This window comes from Aythya marila, assembly GCF_965140915.1.
Source record: "Aythya marila genome assembly, chromosome: 9".
NCBI classification, from domain to species: Eukaryota; Metazoa; Chordata; class Aves; order Anseriformes; family Anatidae; genus Aythya; species Aythya marila.
The window spans coordinates 17102236-17121901 of NC_139050.1; the positions used below are offsets into that span (position 1 = coordinate 17102236).

The window sequence follows — 19666 nt, forward strand, 5'->3', positions numbered from 1 at the left end:
CAAACAAGTGGCAGGAGCAGGAACGGGACCGTGGGGTCTTGAGAAACACTAAGAGTGATGCTACAGCCAGGGAAACTGCCCTGCCCTCCTGCCCAGCCAGGTGCCAGCAGGCACAAGCTGCGTGGCCACGGGGAGCAGGCAGTCATCAGTCACTGCGCTACTGCCTCGGACTGAAACCTTCAACGTGGAAAACAAACCCCTCAGAAGAATACTTGAGGCTGCCTTCTCTGCCAGTCCTGCCTGCCTTCAGTCTAGACTTCAATAACAACACCAGGAATTTGTGATTGGAGCCATAAGGCTGGAGGTCTCCTGGTCCTCAAGGCTGGTATCTCTCCCCCACGGGCTACTGGTTCTGTGGTCACGACCAAACTGGTCCCAGCAGCCCCTCTGCACTGGGACTGAGTGCCCAGGGCAGGAGGTGTGCCCCAGCTCTGGCCAGAGCCTCCCTCTCAGGCCCGATGCAAAGGCTCTATTCAAAATGAAAGGCAATTGTGCTATTCCCCAAGGAAGAGGGGAAAGGCTAAAGCTGTTAATGAGCACAATTAGTGTTGTACTCAAGCAGCATCAGAGGAAATAATTAGCTCCTGTTGTTTCTGTGGCATCTGAACTGCAGCCTTGCTGTCTTTCCAAGCAACAACCGATAAGTCCAGCCTCACCCCAGAGGACAGAAGACAAGGGGTCACCCTCAGTCCCTCTTCTGGTCACAGCTTCCACACAGCAGCCATCATCCAAGCCATCACCCTCTTTTGCTACAGCCACTGGGGTCCAATTTCCCAGAGGGCTGGAGAGTTGCAGACCTCAGCCACCCACAGAAGCACACAGAGCCCTGCACTCAGCTTTTCCTGATGGTTCTCCACTGAGACAGTTGGAATAAAGCAACTAAGTGACACCAGGCATCTCTTTGTCCTAGTTTAAGGGCAGCTTGCAGCCCTCTCCCCAGCAGGGAAGGCTGGGTGCAAGGCACTGCTGAGCAGGGAGTATGAAGAAGATGCAAAGACAAAGCAACCTAATTTTTTTAAGTTATATCTGTAGCTCCAGATCATGAAGGTCACGCAGGTAGGTAGCTGAGAGGAAGTTGCCCTATGGAACCCAAAGAAGCAGGCCTATGGTCTTACCACAGACTAGGGAAATACCGCCCCATCACTTTCAGACCAAAAAAATAAAAATAAAAAGACTGAAAGAAACAAAGAGACCCAATAATTTATTGGCAGAGCTGAAAGTGGGCATTTGAAAACCATAGGGCTGACTCTCAACTGGGAAGCTCCTCCCAGCTGCAGAGAGATTTTTTAATACTGGTATCCCTCAGCAAAAGGCTCCGACGTCAAGGCAGAATCCCAGAGATCCTGCATGCCGTGTACAGAAAGAGAGGAAAGTGCTGCAAGATGCGGCCCCGAGGGCACGCTGCTAATTGAAAGGTTGGCCTCCCGCCCCACTGCTAAAAAAGTTTGTGTATGACAAAATCAGCCTCTATTATCACCGCTGCTGGAGGGCTTCAGATGGATCCTTCCTCCAAGGAGGAGTGCGAGAGTGGCCCATGAGTCCCTTCAGAGGTCGGAGGGCACTGGTGGAGACCTCTCAGTGCTTTCAACACGGAGAGAGGAGCTTAGTGCCAACTCTTGTTCTCACAATGTGATTTTTGTGTTTCGAAAGCTTGAATTATCCCTGGAAAACAAAGGGAAAAAAAGAGGTTAAAGATACGCACTGGTCAGATCACAGCACCCCAAGGTTCCACCCACCGTGGCTATCAGTGCTGCCATCCCAGCAATGTGTTGTCACCCAAAACAATGCTCGTTAAACCTCCTAAGCAGAACTTGCTAACTACAGACTTCCTGCTAAGCCAACCTGCTGCTCCAGAACACCTCAACACAAGCTCTTGGTTTGTTCCCATTCAGCAGGAATCAAAAAAGTGGTATCTCCCGTGAACAAAGCACGACAGGCACTGCAAACTTCTCTGACAGATTCTGGGAGTTAAACAATTTGCAAGATCCCTTCCTTCCTAAATGTTTGCCCTCAGGGATTCTGCTTGGAGCACAAATATACTGGCAGTGAAGCCTTCTCCTGCCTCAGTGCCTCATAGCTAGTTCCTTTTGTCCCACTATCAATAAGTTTAGGCCTCTGGTCTTTCCTGCCTTGAAAGAATATTTAATCCAAAGAGGACATTCTCCAAAGCTTAAATAGCAGAGCTTCTTCAGCAGCTTTTACTCACGTGAGTACAGCCATGGGACTACTGCCAAAGAAAGGATTGCTGGTCCACAACCTTCGTTTGTGTCATCTTGCAGCACGAGGCAGCAATTGAAGATGGGGCAGGTTACAGAAACCTGTGTTAATGCTTACTGCTGGCCTGTGAGCAGCAGCAACAGGCAAACCACATTTACTCATTAATAAAAAGGTTGGGGAGTTGTTGTTGGTTTTTTACTCTTTTTTTCTTATTCAAAGGCAATTAAACGAGATGACAATTACTTGGAGAGGACGGGTTTGGTGCCCCTTCCCCTAAGAGGGCAGGACAGTAAGATGCCCAAACCAAGCACCTAGGGATAACCCAGCATACATCACAAAAAATTGGCAGAGCCGTGTTGAAGAGTGAAGGCAGCTCACGGCTTCAGAAGCAAGGTGCTTTGCAGGGCTGTAAAACCCCGTTTCAACCCTTGAGCTAGCTTTGTGTGCTGCTAAAAGCCACGTGGTAGCTGTAACATCACAGTACAGTGCATGCTGGAACAGCTCCAGGAGGCAAGCTGGAGAGCTGGAGGAGCAGAAGGAAGTCAAAAACACTCTTTAGGAGAGTTAAACAAGTTACTCTGCTATTACATGACAGCACAAAACCATGCTGGAGGCCATCTGTAGGAGACTGGGGTTCACCTTTGTACTTGCAAACAAAGCAGGCTGTGCTGCCATCTGGGAACATGATTCAGGATTCATTAACTGGATTCCAGTTAATTTGCAACAGCAATTAGACTTTCCGTCCCATTCAGTACTTTCACCCATGTCATCTACCTCAGGAGGATGGCAGAGTTTAGTTCTTTCTTGGGCAGGTTCCTACAGCTCCCCTCTTTTCACCCCTATCGTGGTGCCCTGGCCCTCTGCTCACCACTGCTCTCCCTGGTGGGTAGCTCACTACAGTCGAGAGCTAAACCAACTCTGTCACTGTTTTCCTACCCACTTGGCACATGTTCTGCCTTCTGAGCCTGGTGTTTCATGAAGTGAGCTTGTTTTCTCTTCTGGAAGGTCACTTGAATGTCCTCTCAACAATAAAAACACTCCTATGTGCCTGCGTGATGTTTTGTAAACATCGATCCTCACAAAAAGCCAAATCGGTGAGGAAAGGTTATTTCAGCCGTGACTTCAGAGCAGGCCATGAGAGCACTGCTTGCCCAAAGCTGCGGAAGGAGGGTTTGGGAGCAGAGGGATTCCCAGTGACCCCTCGATGCTCAGCTGCATTGGAGCAGCTACACTCCACCACAGGGTAAGAATTGGGCTGGGGAATGTTCCTTCCAGCAGATTCCTCTACTCTGGCACTCAGCAGTGCAGCAATCCCACTTGGCTACAGCCAAACACAACCCTCCTCACCAGGCCTTGTGCTAGATCTCTTTTTAGGAAATGGCCTGCTGTCGGGGAAGCAGGGTTAGAGGGGAAACCAATCTGAGCTGCAAGGCTCACAACGGCACCGAGCTCACCTTGCTGTTTTCCCTGCACGTGGTCGGTTGCCGTTACCAGAAGTAGCAGGTGGTTTCATCTCATTAGCCACAGCGTTATTATTTCTAAATACAGTAGCTCCTGCGTGTCCTTCCTGAACAAGCTTTTATTGACAGACTAATTTATTCTGCCCCAGCCCACTGTCAGGAGCAGAGGCGTGTATGCCAAGCTCCGGGCGCCTCTCGCGGTGTCCATCCGAGGGATGTGCTCAGCATTCATTTACCACTAACAGTCAGCCCTAGGCAGCAGACCCAAGCTGAAGACGTACCTCTCAGCCTCCTGGGACTAGGTCTGGGATACAACCGGCTCGCACAGAGGAAGGACACATTAGCAAAACAGCACGCAGCATTGTATCAGAAAATGCTGAGTGAATGCAGACCACTGTGAATGTCGGTGCCTTTGGTTGGGGGGGGGGGGGGGGGGGCGGAAAAATATGTTTTGACCTTTAGGAAAGAGCCAGTAGTGGGATGAGGCCACCATCAGGCCCACGAGGCAAGAGGAAAACATGCCAGCCCACGGGAAGAGGGTTGGAAGCTGAGAGGTATGCCGTGAAGTCACATAGGAAGAAAGATGAGGCCCTACCCTGCGTGTGACAGAGGGAGGGGGAGCGTTCGATCAGCGGCCACTGCTGTTCACCAGGCCATGAAACTCCTCCCAGGCCCTGGCAAGCCAGAGGGAAAAAAAAAAAATGAAACAAAAAAACAAAAAAAAAAACAGCACTTCAGATCAAAGGCTTCTTAACTTTTAACGAGAGCAGAAACATTCAATGGCGTTTGAAAGGCACTTGTCTTCAGAGAGCAAGGCAATATTCTCTGATAGCCCTAGTGGATAGAAGCATCCTTAAAACCCAGCCAAACATCTGACAGCGCGAGGCAGCTTTTACGTTCTGCACAGCCATGAAGCGTTCCCACCGGCTGCTGGCGATACAGCCACATTAATACCCAGGGACAGGTACGACCTTCCCAGTCGCACACGGAAGATCCGTTTCCTACCAGTGATAGAACAGCCCACGTTACGTGTTTCTGGAGGATTGTCACGCTTCTTGGCTGGTTAAACCCAGCTGGTTACTGGCCTCATGCTTCACCACGTATCTGAGTATGTAGCAATCCCTCCAACAGGGTGTTTTTACTGCCACGTGGCTTAGTTATCATCCTTCCATCAGGCGGCAGAATCCCATCGTTACTAGAAAGTCTCACTTCCTACTGTAAACCTGCATTGTTAACGACAGCCCAGTAAAAACACCAGAGCTCTTTGAAACGAAAACGTTTTCAGACAAGTCAGAGGGACAGGCCTAACGCTGCATTCCCTGGTGGAGGATGCTACTGACGGACAAAGCTAGCAGACTGAAAAATTGCTGTCTGTTTTACGAAGGCAGAATACTGAAAGCCCTCTCAGGGAAAAGATGCTGAGGTTAACGTGAGCATGACTATTATCTGCTGGGATGAGAGATGCCAAAGAACCTCATCGTTCTCCAGGCCCAGCAAAACAGTGTTGATGCCTACAGCACATGCCAAGCCATTTACCAACCCCAAAGTCCCATGGAGCAGGAGGGACCTTAAAGGGAACCCAGGTCAGCCATAAACCCAAGCTGTTCCGCAGACCTTGTCGCTGGTACTTTGCTGCGGCTACCTCATATCTTGTTCTCTGCATTACCTCACCTTGTCATCAACATTACAGGGGAGTACAGAAACGGAAATTCTCTATTAGTCAGCATCCGTGCCCCAAACAGACCCACAGGCTCCTACCTGAACCTCACACAGTCAAGCTCCCAGTCAGCATCCACAAAAGCACCTCAGTTGTCACATGCTCTTTCCCAGCAAAGTCGCAGCCCAAATTAACAGAGAATAACAGCAAGAATGGGCCACTGTGATGCCCATCTTGGATCTGTGACACTACCTTCCCATAAGACAGGACAGCAAATCCTTCTTTTGAGGGGACAAAAACCATCTTCTGAGCACCCATGGGAGCACAAAACCTTTCTGATCTTGAGGAGGAGGGACAAGTAACAGTCATCCACAGAAGTCCCAAAGCTACTTGGAATCTCTGAGCTGATCTTCAGACACCAACCCTTGAAGCCACGGTACCAGACACTGGGGGTACAACTGCCTCCCTCCAGAAGAAAGTTAAGGGAAAGACAAACTTTTGACTTGAATTCCTCCTCGCTGCTGAATGCTGTTGGAAAGCTAGCTACATCTCCAGCTTCGTCTCTAGCTTCATGGCTTCCCTTCTGCCTCCCATGCTCCCATTTCTACCACATTTCCATCACCCCCGATCACATCTTCTCTTTCTTCTCTTGCAGTTCTACCCAAATTGATAACTTTTCTCTACAAAAGGGACACAAGGTTATTTGTCAACATAATTGATGATGTACTGGCCCTTTCAAACCAAGGAGTCCCCTGTTCCAACATCACATAACATCACGCACATAGTCCTTCAGCTGCCAAGTCCTTCTCGCAGACAGAGAAAAAGATCTCCCAGCCAAGAATTTTTAAGTTTAGACCCTCATACATATTATAGCACTAATTATTCCAACTATCTGCTGACTTGACTGAAAAAATCCACTAAGATGTGTCTGCCCTAATGTACCTAAGCTATGCTAGCAGAGCAAACTGCTCTCCATTTCGTACCGAACGAGGCTGCCAGTTAATTTCATCTGGCAGAATCTTTATGGCCTGCGATGTGCCAAAGGCACGGTGCCAGAAAGTCTAAGAGGTTATTTTTATGTATAGACATTTTTAGTACCTCGGTGCTATACTGTCTGTGCAGCGATCAGATACTCAGTGAATTGATCCCCAACACTTGGGTTATTCCCATTGAACAGATGGGAAATGGAAACATTAGCAGGCTAAATAAAGCCAGCCAGAGCTGGTCCTCCACGCTCATTCCTGACCCACAACTGATGAAACTTCCCACTCTCTCCCCCACTACCCGGAGTGGGGATGCAAGCAGGGCTCCCTTTATCCTCAGCAAGTTGGAGGAAAAAAAATAATGCAAAAAAGGAGCCACCAGCAGAGCAAAAAGAGGAAGAGCAACCACAGCAGCTTCAAGGGACTTTCCAAATCACAATTGTGCAAGTAGTGCCGGCAGCTCTCCCCACAGCACCCTCAAAGTCCTAGCAGTTCCCCTTGATATTTTTCTGTGCGGCCCTGCCTCCCTTCCATCTGCTTCCGTAGCTAAAAACAGAGGTGGGGAGCTCATAGCACATGCTACCTTCAGAACACTCCCCAGAGACCGTCCCTCTCCTCATGCTCTTCAGAGTGGTTAAAGGGTTTGCCCAAAGCCACCAGGAACCTTGTGACAAGCCTACAGACCAACAGCTTTAAAAAAAAATCTGGTATTCTGGTAGCCTGAAATAATCCTTTCCTATATCTGGCAATCTGTAGCACAGGCTAAGAGGGAAGCCACCACGGCTTTGAAATGTACACATCTGAACTGACCTCCTTGAAAAGAAACATGGAATAGATTATAGTGGCTTCTTTGGTAAGAGATAGGCCACCATGATATGGGAACCTCGTACGAAGAGACCTTTCTGAATAAAATATACAAAGGTGATCAAGAACAAGTCAGCGAACCCATCATGTCAAAGCCCAAGTCTAAGGAAGTGCTCTTAGACTTCCAGCACCTGGAAGTGTTACTGGAATTGGAGAAAGGAGCAACAAACAAATGAAGCCAGTATTGCAGGGCCTCAGGTCTGGAACCTCACCACCCTCCTCTAGCTTTTATTCCTCTTGTCAGACTGGATGGAATGAGGGTGAAGCAACGCAGCTCTCTAGAGCTGGCAAGACCCAGGGCAACCTGCCCTGCCGCTGACAGGCAGCAGTGTTAGGGCCCCACGTGGAAGCCGTGTAACTTTAAACAAGGTTAACCCTGCACACACCATCTGAACAGCCAAAGGCAAAGCTGGTACAAACAGGATGGCAGCACCGAAGAGTATCAACTCCTAACGTCCTTGGAAATCAGCAGGCAAATGAAAACCAGCGCTACAAAAACATAACAGAGTTAACACAGTAATTAAAGCACTGGCTGAACTCCGACACAACAAAGGAGACTTCTCCTCAGCCCGCCACCTCCAGCCTACTGGCTCAGGGGCACTGACGTTGCCAAACACTTCCCCCTTCCATGAGGATTTCTCCTGTCATATTTCCCTTGCATTCAAGACCTCATTCCCTGCCTCCCCTTTTTATTTTTGGCACGAGAACGTTGCCCCTGCACTCTTCTTGCAGCGCATACCCTTTCTCCCTCCTTAGGATATCTGCTTGTTTCCTAGCCAAAATATAGTCCAAGGCCGTTTCCTCCAACTGCCTGCAGTGAAACGAACCCGGTGCCAGCCCTATTAAGATCAACTATTCTTCTCATTTACTCGAGCCGTCCCATTAGTTATCAGTGGTGACTTTGAAAGGAAGGGAGAGTTTTATACGCTGCTCAGCTCTCACTGCAGCAGGCACTTACAAATAACTGAAGCTTTGTTTTCAGAAAAAAGCAGCCTTGCTTTAGAGCTGACAGGACGATCCATAAAGTCACCCAGCGACCAAAATGCTTCCGACCCAGGCGGCTCAGGGGAAGCCAGCAGCATGGCCACACTGTGAAGGTCTGGCCTCTCCTGTCACACGAAGCAGCGCTGCTGAACTTGCCTGGGCCTCCTGGATGGTTCTGCCAGGTGGGAGCTCTCAGCACAGGAGACCACCAACCCCACAGTTAGGAGAACGGGAAAAAAAAAGGCTGATAACCCCAGGCAGAGCAAGGGTGTATGCAGGACAGCCAAGCCCTTTACACTACACACCTGAAAAAAAACTGAAATCAAACCTTACGGTGATCATTTCCCAACCACCACACTCCTGACTGCAGTTCGCTCACTACAGACACCTGCCTGAATAATTTCAGTGGCTTCACCGAGACTTGAGTAGGTTGTGGTCAGCAACACTGCTTTCAAAAAAAAAAAAAAATCAACAACATTACACCTCCTGTGACAGCAAAACAGACTTTTTTCTTCCTTTTTTTCCTTAATTTCAAACCATAGAGAGTACTGCTGTCTGTAACCTGCTGGACGCTGTCACCGCCAAGGTTAACAACACTGATGAACAGGACCTATGAAGTGGCTCACTTCAGGTGAGTGCACCTCTTCATCCACCTCTGAGAGAACAAAGAAGTGCTTTCTTTCCAGCTGCTGAAACAAAGTAGCCCAAAAAGTGTCACAGGTTCTTTTCAGGTGCTCAGCACTGTAACGCCTAAGGTACTATAAATCCCCTGGAATTAAGCAGAGTCCAACAGATTTCTCTAGCTCTTCCAACAAGATTGGAAATTAATACAGACTAGGCTGACCCTTCCAGTTGCTGGGATTTAGGCAGCTTGTCAATATTGCAAGCAAGAGAAAGGACGAACATGGGAAAACTGCAATGAAAGATCTGCTTATCTAGCTAAATGCACAAGCCCCACCACTGAGAGCTGAAGGGACGGAATGCAGAATAGGTCCTTGGAATAGCTGTGAAGCAACAGATACTTTTCCAAAGCAGCTTGGCAGCACCACCGCCTTCTGAAACAAAGGGGGCTGCAGCCTCACTGACAACTCATGAAAAATGGTGTCTAAAAATGAGTTAATATGAAATGCAACATCACAAAAGGAATATATAAAACCTGAAACACAGTGCTCAGGTTCCACAGCGAGGGGCATGCTACCAATTTCTACAGAAGCATTCATTTACAGTGTGTCAAAAGCTAATCCAGGTCAATTCACTACCTAGAAGTCAAGGTTTTGAGAAACGCCTGTTCTTTTCTTGCTAAGCGTGCTCCCTTCCCTGAAGCACAATCAATGCCAATCAAACCCTGCACATGAGCAGAGCTCTAGTGGAGAGATGCAGCCCATACAAATGAAAAATGCCACGAGCCCCCCTAGAAAGGCAGCCCTGACAAAGCCTACAGCACAGCTCTTCCATTAGAGCCTTTCATAAAACACAGCCAGAGTGTGAATATAGAGTGCTGGCTAGAAAGCCCTCCTGAGTCATAAATCACATGGTACATGCACAGCATAAGTGGAGTTTATTCATGACGGACAGTATTTCAACAGGGCTTGATGGATGGGTGAGGAAAAGGAGCCAGACTTTATGGAGGATAGAACTAGTTACACAAGAGATTCTTCATTAGTGAGAAAACCTTAATGATGCGAGGCACAGCCAAGCAGAGGCAGGCTGAGAGCTGGGGCTGTCCTGCTCTCCTCTGGCAACAAAGCAGGCACCATCACCGCCCCGCTGCCACTGCAGCTGGCTGCCTGCAGCTCCTCCCTCCGTGCTAGAGCTGGTACCAGGCGAGAAAAGCACAATAAGTCGGTCCGTGCAGCACCACACAAACCCCCCTGACAAGCAGCTCTGCTCTGAATTACACCAGTGCCATTAGGAGATGTGGGACGGCACTGAAATCACACTGCTGCAGCTCAAGTGAGGCCGTGGAAAGAAGAGCTCTCATGATACCAGACACGATGGAAGTTTAACTGCTCAGACCTACCTCGCTAGGACACCAGCAAACCAAACTTCTCCCTATCACTCCTGCCCACAGGAGAGTAAGTGGGAGACAAGTCAGCCTGCTATTTAACAACTGTTCCCGACCGTCATCCGAACTACTAAGCCTGGCTCCTCCGACACCTGTTGTTCTTGGACAAGCTTCTCTTGCAGCACACATCAGAAGAGTAAAATGAAACTTTGATGCTATGCAGCAAGAGAGGGCAGCAAACAGGGTCTGTTACACTATTGTAGGGAAATCAGACCACCAGGCTGGATGCACTGCTCAAGGACTGGCACCTGCCAGAGCAAAACCAGTTACAAACATGGCGACAGCAGCATTCTGTGGCTTCATAGGACGTGCTGGTGGGGAGAGCTTATTAAGGAAAAGCCACATCACTTAAATCCTAAACTTGCTACACAAACAAACATCTCAGCTGGAACACAACTTTCCTTACAGAGTCAGGGAGAACATAAACATCTCCCCTCTTACACCACAAAGCCACATTACCACAGGCTGCAGCCTGCTGCTGCTGAACAGAAGCAAAATATCCTGGAATGTGTCCACATGAGCACTTTGCTATCTCCTAACACAGACAGACAGCTGATAGTGCCCTCTCCTGGCAATAAGCACATGAGAAATGTTACCAGCAAAACCATGAGTAGGAGGTTTCAACAGAAGTGGGAACTTTCAGAAACCAAAAAGCTGCCTGGAAAATACTCTGTCAATAATAATAATTTCCCCTTCCCTTCTCTTTCCCACACACACAGGCAGGAGGGCCATGTGGAGCACTAGATGCCTAAAAGGCAGTTTAAGCAGACCTGCGTGTTATTGCTAGTGACCCACACCCAAAACTGGATGCAACCAGAAGCTAGCTTTCTGCTAAAATCAGGACTAAGCCCACCAAACTCTCCTCGGCGTGCTATCTAGGAAGGTGTTTCTATGGAAAGGACAAGCTAACAATGAAATAGGTCACGAATGGTACTTGGACCTTGATTAAGGGTTGGATTAGAAAGCTTGCTACTCTATCAATGTCTTATTAATTTGTTTCACTTCTTTTTCTGGTTGCACCTTTCCAAGTGTTAATTTAACCCATATGACCTAATTGGTGTATTGGTTCATAATATACTTAAGAAAAAATTACATTATTCACCTACAACTAATACCTATATGTGCAAGTCTTTGTCACGTTGTGGGAATAAAAGTCACCCTGAATGGCCTGGTATGGTAAGCTGTAATAGGTTTATTTGAAAATACAGCTGTCCTCTCTGTGTACTGTGATCTTCCAGTCTTGTTAAAGAGCCTCTGTCACCAGGGCCTGGAAGACTTAATATACGACGTTTATTATGATTAGAAATCATTTGTACAGCACTGTAAATTCACACAGCACTTTCCCAAGAACATTTATAAGTCTAATGGCACTATAAATCCCTTTAGCTTCCGCACTTTATTCCCCTGAATCTCTATTTATTCAAATGATCTCGTCCCCCCCACTGCACACGTCTCTGAATGCATCAAGCCGCAGCCCCACACTGGGCTGCCCATCTCCGAAGTGACAGGCTGGGTGGATTGCTAACAAAACCCAGAACTACACGCTCAAAAAGAATAAGGTCTTACTATTAGAACCAAATGTCCCTGAGAACAACACAATAACGATACAGATATTTGGCTTTCAAAGCGCGCTGGCAACAATTGCTGCTGTTTGTCTTGCTGTCTGCAAGAACCACAACGCACGTGAGCGCTCCCCTCGATTCTTGCGCCCTGCATTAAATTGCTCAAGCACGCATGCAACCAGCAGCGGGCCCTCCCCCTGCCACCGCACGTACTTGATGCTGTCGGTGTGTGTTTTATATTCCATGATGGTGTTGGGAGGTAGGTTGAGCACTCTTCGTAACGTGTCGCGTATCCGGGCTGTCGTGGCCTGGTCGCTGGCTGTCTTGTTCCATATCGAGATAATATCCTCCTACGGAGCAGTACGGAAGGGGTAAGCAGATGGGGGCTTTTTGTAGCCCTGCCCAATGGAAGTACAGGCCGGTTCTCAGAGCAGCTTACCTGGAATCGGACAGAGACGACTGCCCCACAGATTTCTTCCCCCACCATGAACTGTTCTCCCAACATCGCCAGAATGAGATTCTCCCAGCATCGCGATGCTAAGCCCTTTCGCAGACGGATAATCCATTTACCACCATTTTTGTTGGCATCGTCCTAGGAAGACGGGCAAGAAATCGATTTGTTTCCCTCCAGCAATTTTTCTCCTTCCCACAAGACAGCAGAGCCACTGACAGGAGCACGTATTGATTGGGTGGTTGGTATTTGGAGGTACTTTCAAGCAAAGGCATTTCACTTCTCCCCCATACCAGCAGAGTATACCCCCATACCAGGAGCCACTGACATTATCACACATACAGCTGAATTCAAGATCCAGTCCGTGTTGACCCACAGAAATACCCAAAAATCAGGGGAGAGAAGAAAGGAAATACTTATGCTGAGCACGCAGTCTGTCACCTCAATATTGCAACTCCATATGTTGTACTGAAAACTGCTACAGACTCCCCTGCTTCAGGGAACACACGCCTACATCCAAGAGCAGCTCATCCTCTGTGCAGAATGCTCACTGTGGCATTCCCTTGTATGACACTAGCTGGCAACGCTTACAAGGTGAGAGGGGAACAAATTCCATCCAAAGCCAAAGAGAGAAGTAGGAAAAAGTATAAGAGGTGGCAATTAGGAAGGGAAGGAGAAGGGAGGTCTAGGACAGAAACAGAGAACTCATGGGGAACTGTAAACACAGGACATCCCTGGCCAAATCACTTGCAATTCCCTCTGGGTCACACCTTGTAGATGCTAGGCAATGCAGCCCCATCCATCTTCATGTAACAAAGCTCGCTTTATTTTAGCCTTAGAGCTTTGTTAGGGCTTCAAAAAACTAAACGTTTGTGTGCTCTCAGAGACAGCAAGTGCTAATGAAGCAATCCTGAGCAAACGTGGAAACGGCAGCACAACATCAGCATTCAGCAGATCCCCAGTTTTCATGTATGTGCTGAAGCCCGTGCTGAAAGGGGGAGGTGTCAGCTCCAGACAAACCTCAAAGTGTGACAGCAGCCACATGCAAGGTGAAAAATCCCATTCGGCACAAACCCTGGGAATGTGGCATACTCCTATGAAATGCAAAATGCTTTTTGACTGAGCATCCTTGTTTGCCACGTTGTAAACATTCCACTCTAAGAATTAAGCTGTCTACACCTCAGCCTTTATAAACAGAGTTGAGGTTAGCTCCTCAAATGTTCCACACTGCCTAATGGGGATCAGAAAATAAAGTGGTATTGCTCAAAATACTTCAAATGTGGTTTAAGCAGGTTCAAGGCTAGAAAGAGAACAGTGATTGGGAGGCAGATGCTGTATTGTGTGTTTTATGGTTATCATTAGTTTTCTTTCAGGTTAAACAAGCTTCGGTTCAGTCAAGCATTTGATTTCCCTTTACCAGAATAATAATGATCTGCAGCCCAGAAAATCACAAGGGAACATTACGCTTACTGCTCCTGACTTTACCCAGAAAAGGCACAGATGGATCCTGAAAGAGATCAGAGCTACAGGCACATATATGTGCTTACGAAAATTGCAGCATGTAAGGATTAATTTGAAAGAGAAAGGAACATAAACAAAGCCCTGCAGAGCAAGCAGCAAAGAGAAGGGCAGCAGCAAGGATCCTCTTCTAGAAATACAAGAAGGCATTGTGGCCAGAAGTAAAAAAAAAAAAAAAAAAAAAAAAAAAACCACAAAGAACCTCTCCACCTCCTACTTAAAATGGCTACAGGGAAATGCTTTATAGGAATTCTGTTAACTTGTGGTCTCTCTGGTTGACACATTATGAGAGCAGCTAGCTCGCTGGAAGCCCAAAGAGGGTTAAGCGTTTTATATAAATTGTATTTGCAGTAACTGGCTATAAAACACCTTGCTTAAAATAATTGCCAACCAGGGTCACATATAAATTTCTCAGGACCAAGCAGCATAATTAGGTACTGCAAAGCAACACATAAAATTCTCATGCTGCGAATGGTATTGGTCAGTCCTGGAAGCCAGCTAGGAATTGGACAAAAAATACATTTTTGTATTTTGCTGGGCAAAAATGTATTATTTTTTTTTTAAACAGATTTGGATAGGAATGAACACAAGCGAACTGAGTACTTTGGAAAGAAAAAAAGCAAATGAAGGGCTAAGTCTTCTTCCCACCTCCAGCTCTGCACAGCTGTAGGCTTTTAACCATGTGTGTTCCTTCTTCCTTGTCTGAAAAAGGAGGTTTGGTTTCCATCTTTGCTGGACTCGACTTACAGAGGTTGAGCCCATTTAGAGAAAAGCCCCACACCCCACAGTGCTGTCACTGGACAAAGATGTAATAAAGGGAAAATGTCAACACGTAGGAGGCACAGAGGTTTGTTGATGCCCTCCTCACTGGGTTCCAGGCAACGCAGTCCAGCCCTCCTCTGCCAGAGGATCACAGGACTACCAGGTTACAAGGACAGGCTTCTGAGAACTTTACAGGAAACCCAGACGAAAGGGCTGCACCCAAGAGAAGCCTGGAGTGCCCTTTAGTGACAAGAGTCCACCGTAGAAGCACTCTGGTATAATACTGAGGCAGAAATGAGAGTTCCAACTCACCTCCCACATGGGTTTGATCCCCTCTTTGAAAAGATGGAAGTCACTGTGGCCTGTCAGGTCCCCAGGACGTACCATGTGACTGTAAAACCGCCAGAACTGCTCCACCTGCAATGACACAAACCACGCAATGAGGCTGCCCAAACAGATCAGAGCCAAGATTCCTACAGGAAGAGGCTTCCCCTTCTATACCAGCTAGCCAGAGCCACCTTCCCTCTTCTCTTCTACCTTCTTGGCACAAGGGTGGTGGTTAGGATACCCATAAGGCAGCAGTAGGATCAGAGCTTGGTGGCCTGTTTTTGATTGCTTCTATCAGCAGATGACCACTTGAAATATTCAACAAGTACCTGCAAAAAATACTTGGTGTTTGTCCGAGGAAATCTAGGCTAAGATCGCATCTGCTCTAGACAACAGTTGCCAGACATCTCGTGTAAATCCTAACGCCCAAACTTTAATTAGTGGATGTGTGTCGAGAGCAAACAAAGCCAAGCCTCCCTATACAAGACCACATCATCCCTGCTTCAACCACTGCTCGCTGGGCTACTGGAGACTGCAGGAGCCTCCAAACGAGACATATTTTGTATTTAATTTTGCCTTGTCCAGATTTTAAGACAACAGAGGCATTCTGGTGCTGTTTTAAAATCTTAAGGCACCACTCAGAGCTTTTATTTAAATTTTTAGTTCCCTTTATAGCCTCCTATGGTACACTTTGACCACTTGAAAAATACCAGTTTCTATCATGACAGCCCCCGTGTCTACTTCAGTCTGGTGTGCATTTTTAATTCTTAAAAATAAAATATTTATCCTTTGAGATCCTCTGAAAGGATTTTAGAGAGGCTGGACCTTTAAAACAAAACAAGGCACTAGAAGAGGTTACACCAATTTCCACGTTTGAAGAGAACTCTACTCAGTAAGACAAGAGCTATTAAGCAGGTCAGCAGCGAAGCTGGAGAGGTTAGGCATCATCCCAAGTACTTCAACAGAGACCTTGATGACTTGGTCAGCCCTTGGAATTCTGCTCCAACCTCCAATCTCAGCCACCCAAGCAGGAATTTGCTTTTATAGCCAATATAATTATGAAACAAAACTGAGGTGGGGCCGGATACAATTTATTTTTGTTCGACACATCCAAACGCAGTGTGGAAATCAAAATCTTACACTAAGTGCATATGCCCTCTAGTGGTTAGCACTTAAAAGCTTTCAGAGCTTTCTACTGAAAAGCAAAGAATAAACCCAAACCTAGATTTTGGCTCAGACAATTCTTACTGCAGCTTGTTCTCTCTAACAGAATTTGGAAACAAACACATCAGCAGATCTTCTGGCCAACACCCTTCCATCCTAGCTGAACTCTAGCATTCCCAGCAACTCCTTGCAAAAAAGAGTAGACAACAGAACACGTGAAGTTCTTCCTCTAAGGAGCTATTAAGTCTACACTGATTCAAGAAACTGCAAAGTTATTGCCAGATCACCACGCAGTAGCCAAAAGTACTTGACCACACAGGGGAACAGTAGCTCCCCACGACCCAACATGCTCAGAGCAATTCCTCCCACCTTTACCCTGTGTGGTTGCAGTAACACGACCAAGCTGCCTAGACAGGCATATTTTTGCAGCCTCCAGAAGAGATGAAAGGGTATTTTTGTATTCTTTTCTTTTACAAATTCCCACATCACAGCAGATAGTTTTACTGGTAGGAAGAACTCATTTTTGCATGGGCCTTTGAAATATCTGGGGAAACGACTAGATTAAAAACAAACAAACAAAGCAACCACCAGGCAGTACACTTCCCAGCCGTGAGAATGATTTTATTTGTGGTGTCTGTAACACCGAGGACCTATTTTACTTGTGTACCTTGGCATCTTAATGATGGTTTTACACTGCCAGCACCATGAAACAACCCAACACTGCCCGCCCTTCCAGCACTTCCTTCATTCTAGGAATAAACAACTGTAAACAGCAAAAGGTAAAAGGGAGAGGAGTTTGCTTTTGTTAACTACTTCACTGCAGCACCAAATGCACCTCACTCATCACTTCCAGAAAGGCAACAGACACCAGGCCAACAGCTGCTTGCATATACAGCCACCTGATGCCTGTTCATTATTCTCTGTGATGGAAACACTTGGCACAGCATCGGGAGGGACTGTACAGCCTGCTTCACGGCTACATGACATCCAGAAGAGTTGTTGCTTTCTTCTCCTGCTTACCTGTCCAGATTTGCTGCAGCTAGCAGAAGCTACATGTGACTTCTTTTTATTTCTATCGTTATTACTCCAGCTGTCTAGCACAGGGCAAAGAACTGCTTAGGACATGTCCCATGCTGTATGGTTCAAGAACTCACCTGGAAGTCACGGCACATCACACTCAGCTCTGTTCCTGACAGCAGAAGCACAGCGTCCACGTGCACACACTCAGCAAGCCAGCGACGACGGCCACATCACGCTCACGAGACACAAGCACAACAGGGATATACTCACTGAGGCAAAGGTGCCAATCTGTTTGATGTTCTGTTCGTAACTCTGCGAGCTGGTAGGCCTCCCAGGTGTTCGTCTGGAGTACCAGAACGTGTAATTATACTGCAAGGGGTGCTCAGCTGGCCCTGGGACAACTGCCTGCAGAACAGAAAACTTTGCTTATCCCTTATAAACTCCTCAGAAGCAGGAATGGAAATAATTATATTCACAGCATCGAAAGACCACACGTTCCTGCCCTCACGGATTATAAAACAAACATCTGATCCTTCTTTTTACAGAAAAAAAATAAATACCATCTCTGTTAGTTGTCTGACATGGAACATTAGGCTAACAGCAGCTGACTATTCCTAAGAATATTAGAAATTTGCAGTGCAGGGATGGCTAAGGAAATAATAACATGCTCAGGGAAGTGTCACAAAAAAGCATCTCTCATGAGAGCTAAAAGGAAAATTTAGTGGTGCTGTTTTAAATTAACTGTGATTGTCTCAAAAAAAAAAAAAAAAAAAACAAAAAAACTGCCAACTAAAAATGGCAATACGAAAGTTTAGCTTTCCTGAATTAAGAAGTCATTCATCTCTGGGAAGAGTAAAACTCATTTATGCTAAACCATGATTCAAAAGCAATTACAACTCTTTGGTGACAACAACTCCCTTAAGCAACCAACACCCCGCCACTCCGGGAGGATTAGTCTGTCTCAGAACTTGTTATGGCAGCTTCGGCAGAACCCATCGCTAGCAGTCAGCAGAGAGGTCTTTTCAATTTCCAAAACATACACTTCCAATTTAAAAAGCCTTCTAATACACATAAAAGAGGTTAACAAGAACTCATTAGCTAAGAGTCAAAACTGACAGGGAAAAAAAGCCTCAAAGCCCCCATCATGCATCCCTAGATACTGCTGCAGGAGTAACTAGGGCTTAAGTCTCTATTCTCTTCTCGACTACAGTAAGTTTGTAATGATTGTATTACTACAGACACAACAGTATTAAGTACAAGACTTAAAAAAAAAAAAAAAAAACCACATATATATATCCACTTTCTTAACAAAGCTATGTGACCCTCAGAGATTCCATCTTGAATCATTTTATCAGTGGCACAAACACAGCCTGGTAAACCAACTGCAAACCTCTGTCAATCTGTCCTTCCCACGTCCTCTTCCAAAAAAAAAGGGTTTTTTTTGGAGAAAACAAAGCTTTATACTCATTTCTACTCAAAAGCTTGGCTGTGCCTTGCTGCAACTGTGAATGGAGCTTTCGCTCCTCAGATTACATATCTTTGAAAACTAAATCAAATTATTCAAATGCTAGCACAGCCCCTCTGCTGTCACTAGCGCAGTAACAGCACGTGAAGTGACCACAGCTCTTTAAGACATCTCCCTTATCCCAGGACTGAGGGCTCTCCAGCCCTCCCACCTCACGCCCTACTGAGGGAAAGCAGGTGCCAGCACCTTACCTTCCTCTTGGTAGTACTCTGGGGTTTCTCTCGGTCGTTCTTTTCCTTCTCACCGTCTTTCTGTGTGTTATTCTCCTCGTTCTGGTCATGGTCTCCGCTATCATCATCTTTCAATCTGACAGGGAGAAGGCACGCAGGAAGCAGGCGTCACACCTCGCAGCCTAAACCTTTCACGCCAAACCCAGCCGCTCTGCGCTCCCCAGCTCCCCACACGGCACGAGGTCACAAACCTCGGGCTGGCAGCCCACGCGGCCAGCACCACACGCGGCGTTCCCCACGCCCAGCACCCGTGGCAGCCACCTCAGGCACAACACCAGGGCCTGCAGCCAGCTCCCTGCCCCCCAGCACCTCACGGCCGCGGCCCCTTCCCCACCGAGGGCGGCCTCGCCACAACCGGGGGCTGCAGCGGCCGGGCCCGGGCCCGGGCCCGCTCCCCGAGGCCAGGCGGGAACCCCCGAGCCAGCCCGGGAGCTTTGAGGGCCCGGTGACTCGTAGCCAAGCCCGGGGCGGCCCCGGGTGTCGGAGCGGGGCCGTGAGCAGGGCCGGGTCCCGTCAGGCCCGAGGCAGGCCGCGCCGCCGACTCACGCGTCGAATTTGTTGTTCATCGTCGCTCGCTGCCGCCACCTCCGTCCGCTCCGCCACTTCCGCCCCGCCGGGTCCGCCGCCCAAAGCCTTCCCCCGACTTCCGGCCGCGAGCCCCCAGCCGCCGCTTCGCTGCCTTCACCTCCGCCCCCCCCCCCTCTTTCCCCGCCGCTCCTCGGCCCGGCGCCGTGAGCGCGGAGAGCGTCGGAAGCGGAAAAGCGACGCACCCGGCCGCCATCTTGAGTGTGGCGGAGGGTGGCGGGCGCCATGTTGGGTGTGGCGCTAGGGCCAGCCCCGTGGGGCAAGGGAAAGAAGGGGAAGTTTACGTGGCTTT

General features: G+C 47.8%; 1 protein-coding gene across 2 annotated transcripts; it reads right to left on the reverse strand.

Moving 5' to 3' along the window:
* Window positions 1–1180: 1180 nt before the first annotated feature.
* On the reverse strand, window positions 1181–19448 carry EIF4E2 (eukaryotic translation initiation factor 4E family member 2). Of its 2 annotated transcripts, XM_082767148.1 has the most exons (8): window positions 19336–19448; window positions 18751–18865; window positions 17305–17439; window positions 14836–14940; window positions 12232–12384; window positions 12006–12142; window positions 4273–4351; window positions 1181–1662 (listed from the first exon to the last, which is right to left on the reverse strand). In XM_082767148.1, the coding sequence occupies exons 1-7, from the start codon at window positions 19353–19355 to the stop codon at window positions 4306–4308; spliced, it is 711 nt and encodes a 236-aa protein (XP_082623274.1). In that variant the 5' UTR covers window positions 19356–19448; the 3' UTR covers window positions 1181–1662; window positions 4273–4305. The 2 variants fall into 2 exon arrangements, with proteins under 2 accessions (XP_082623274.1, XP_082623275.1); XM_082767149.1 differs by lacking the exon at window positions 4273–4351.
* Between the last annotated feature and the right edge of the window lie 218 nt (window positions 19449–19666).

What these genes read in the sequence shown, in the direction of transcription:
- EIF4E2 (XM_082767148.1), bottom strand. Translation starts at nt 19,355, where the DNA reads ATGAACAACAAATTCGACGC. An exon ending in AGAGTACTACCAAGAGGAAG is followed by an intron (nt 17,440 to 18,750) that starts GTAAGGTGCTGG and finishes TCTGTTCTGCAG; the next exon opens with GCAGTTGTCCCAGGGCCAGC. An exon ending in ACACACACCGACAGCATCAA is followed by an intron (nt 4,352 to 12,005) that starts GTACGTGCGGTG and finishes CTGGCTTGCCAG; the next exon opens with GGCCTGGGAGGAGTTTCATG.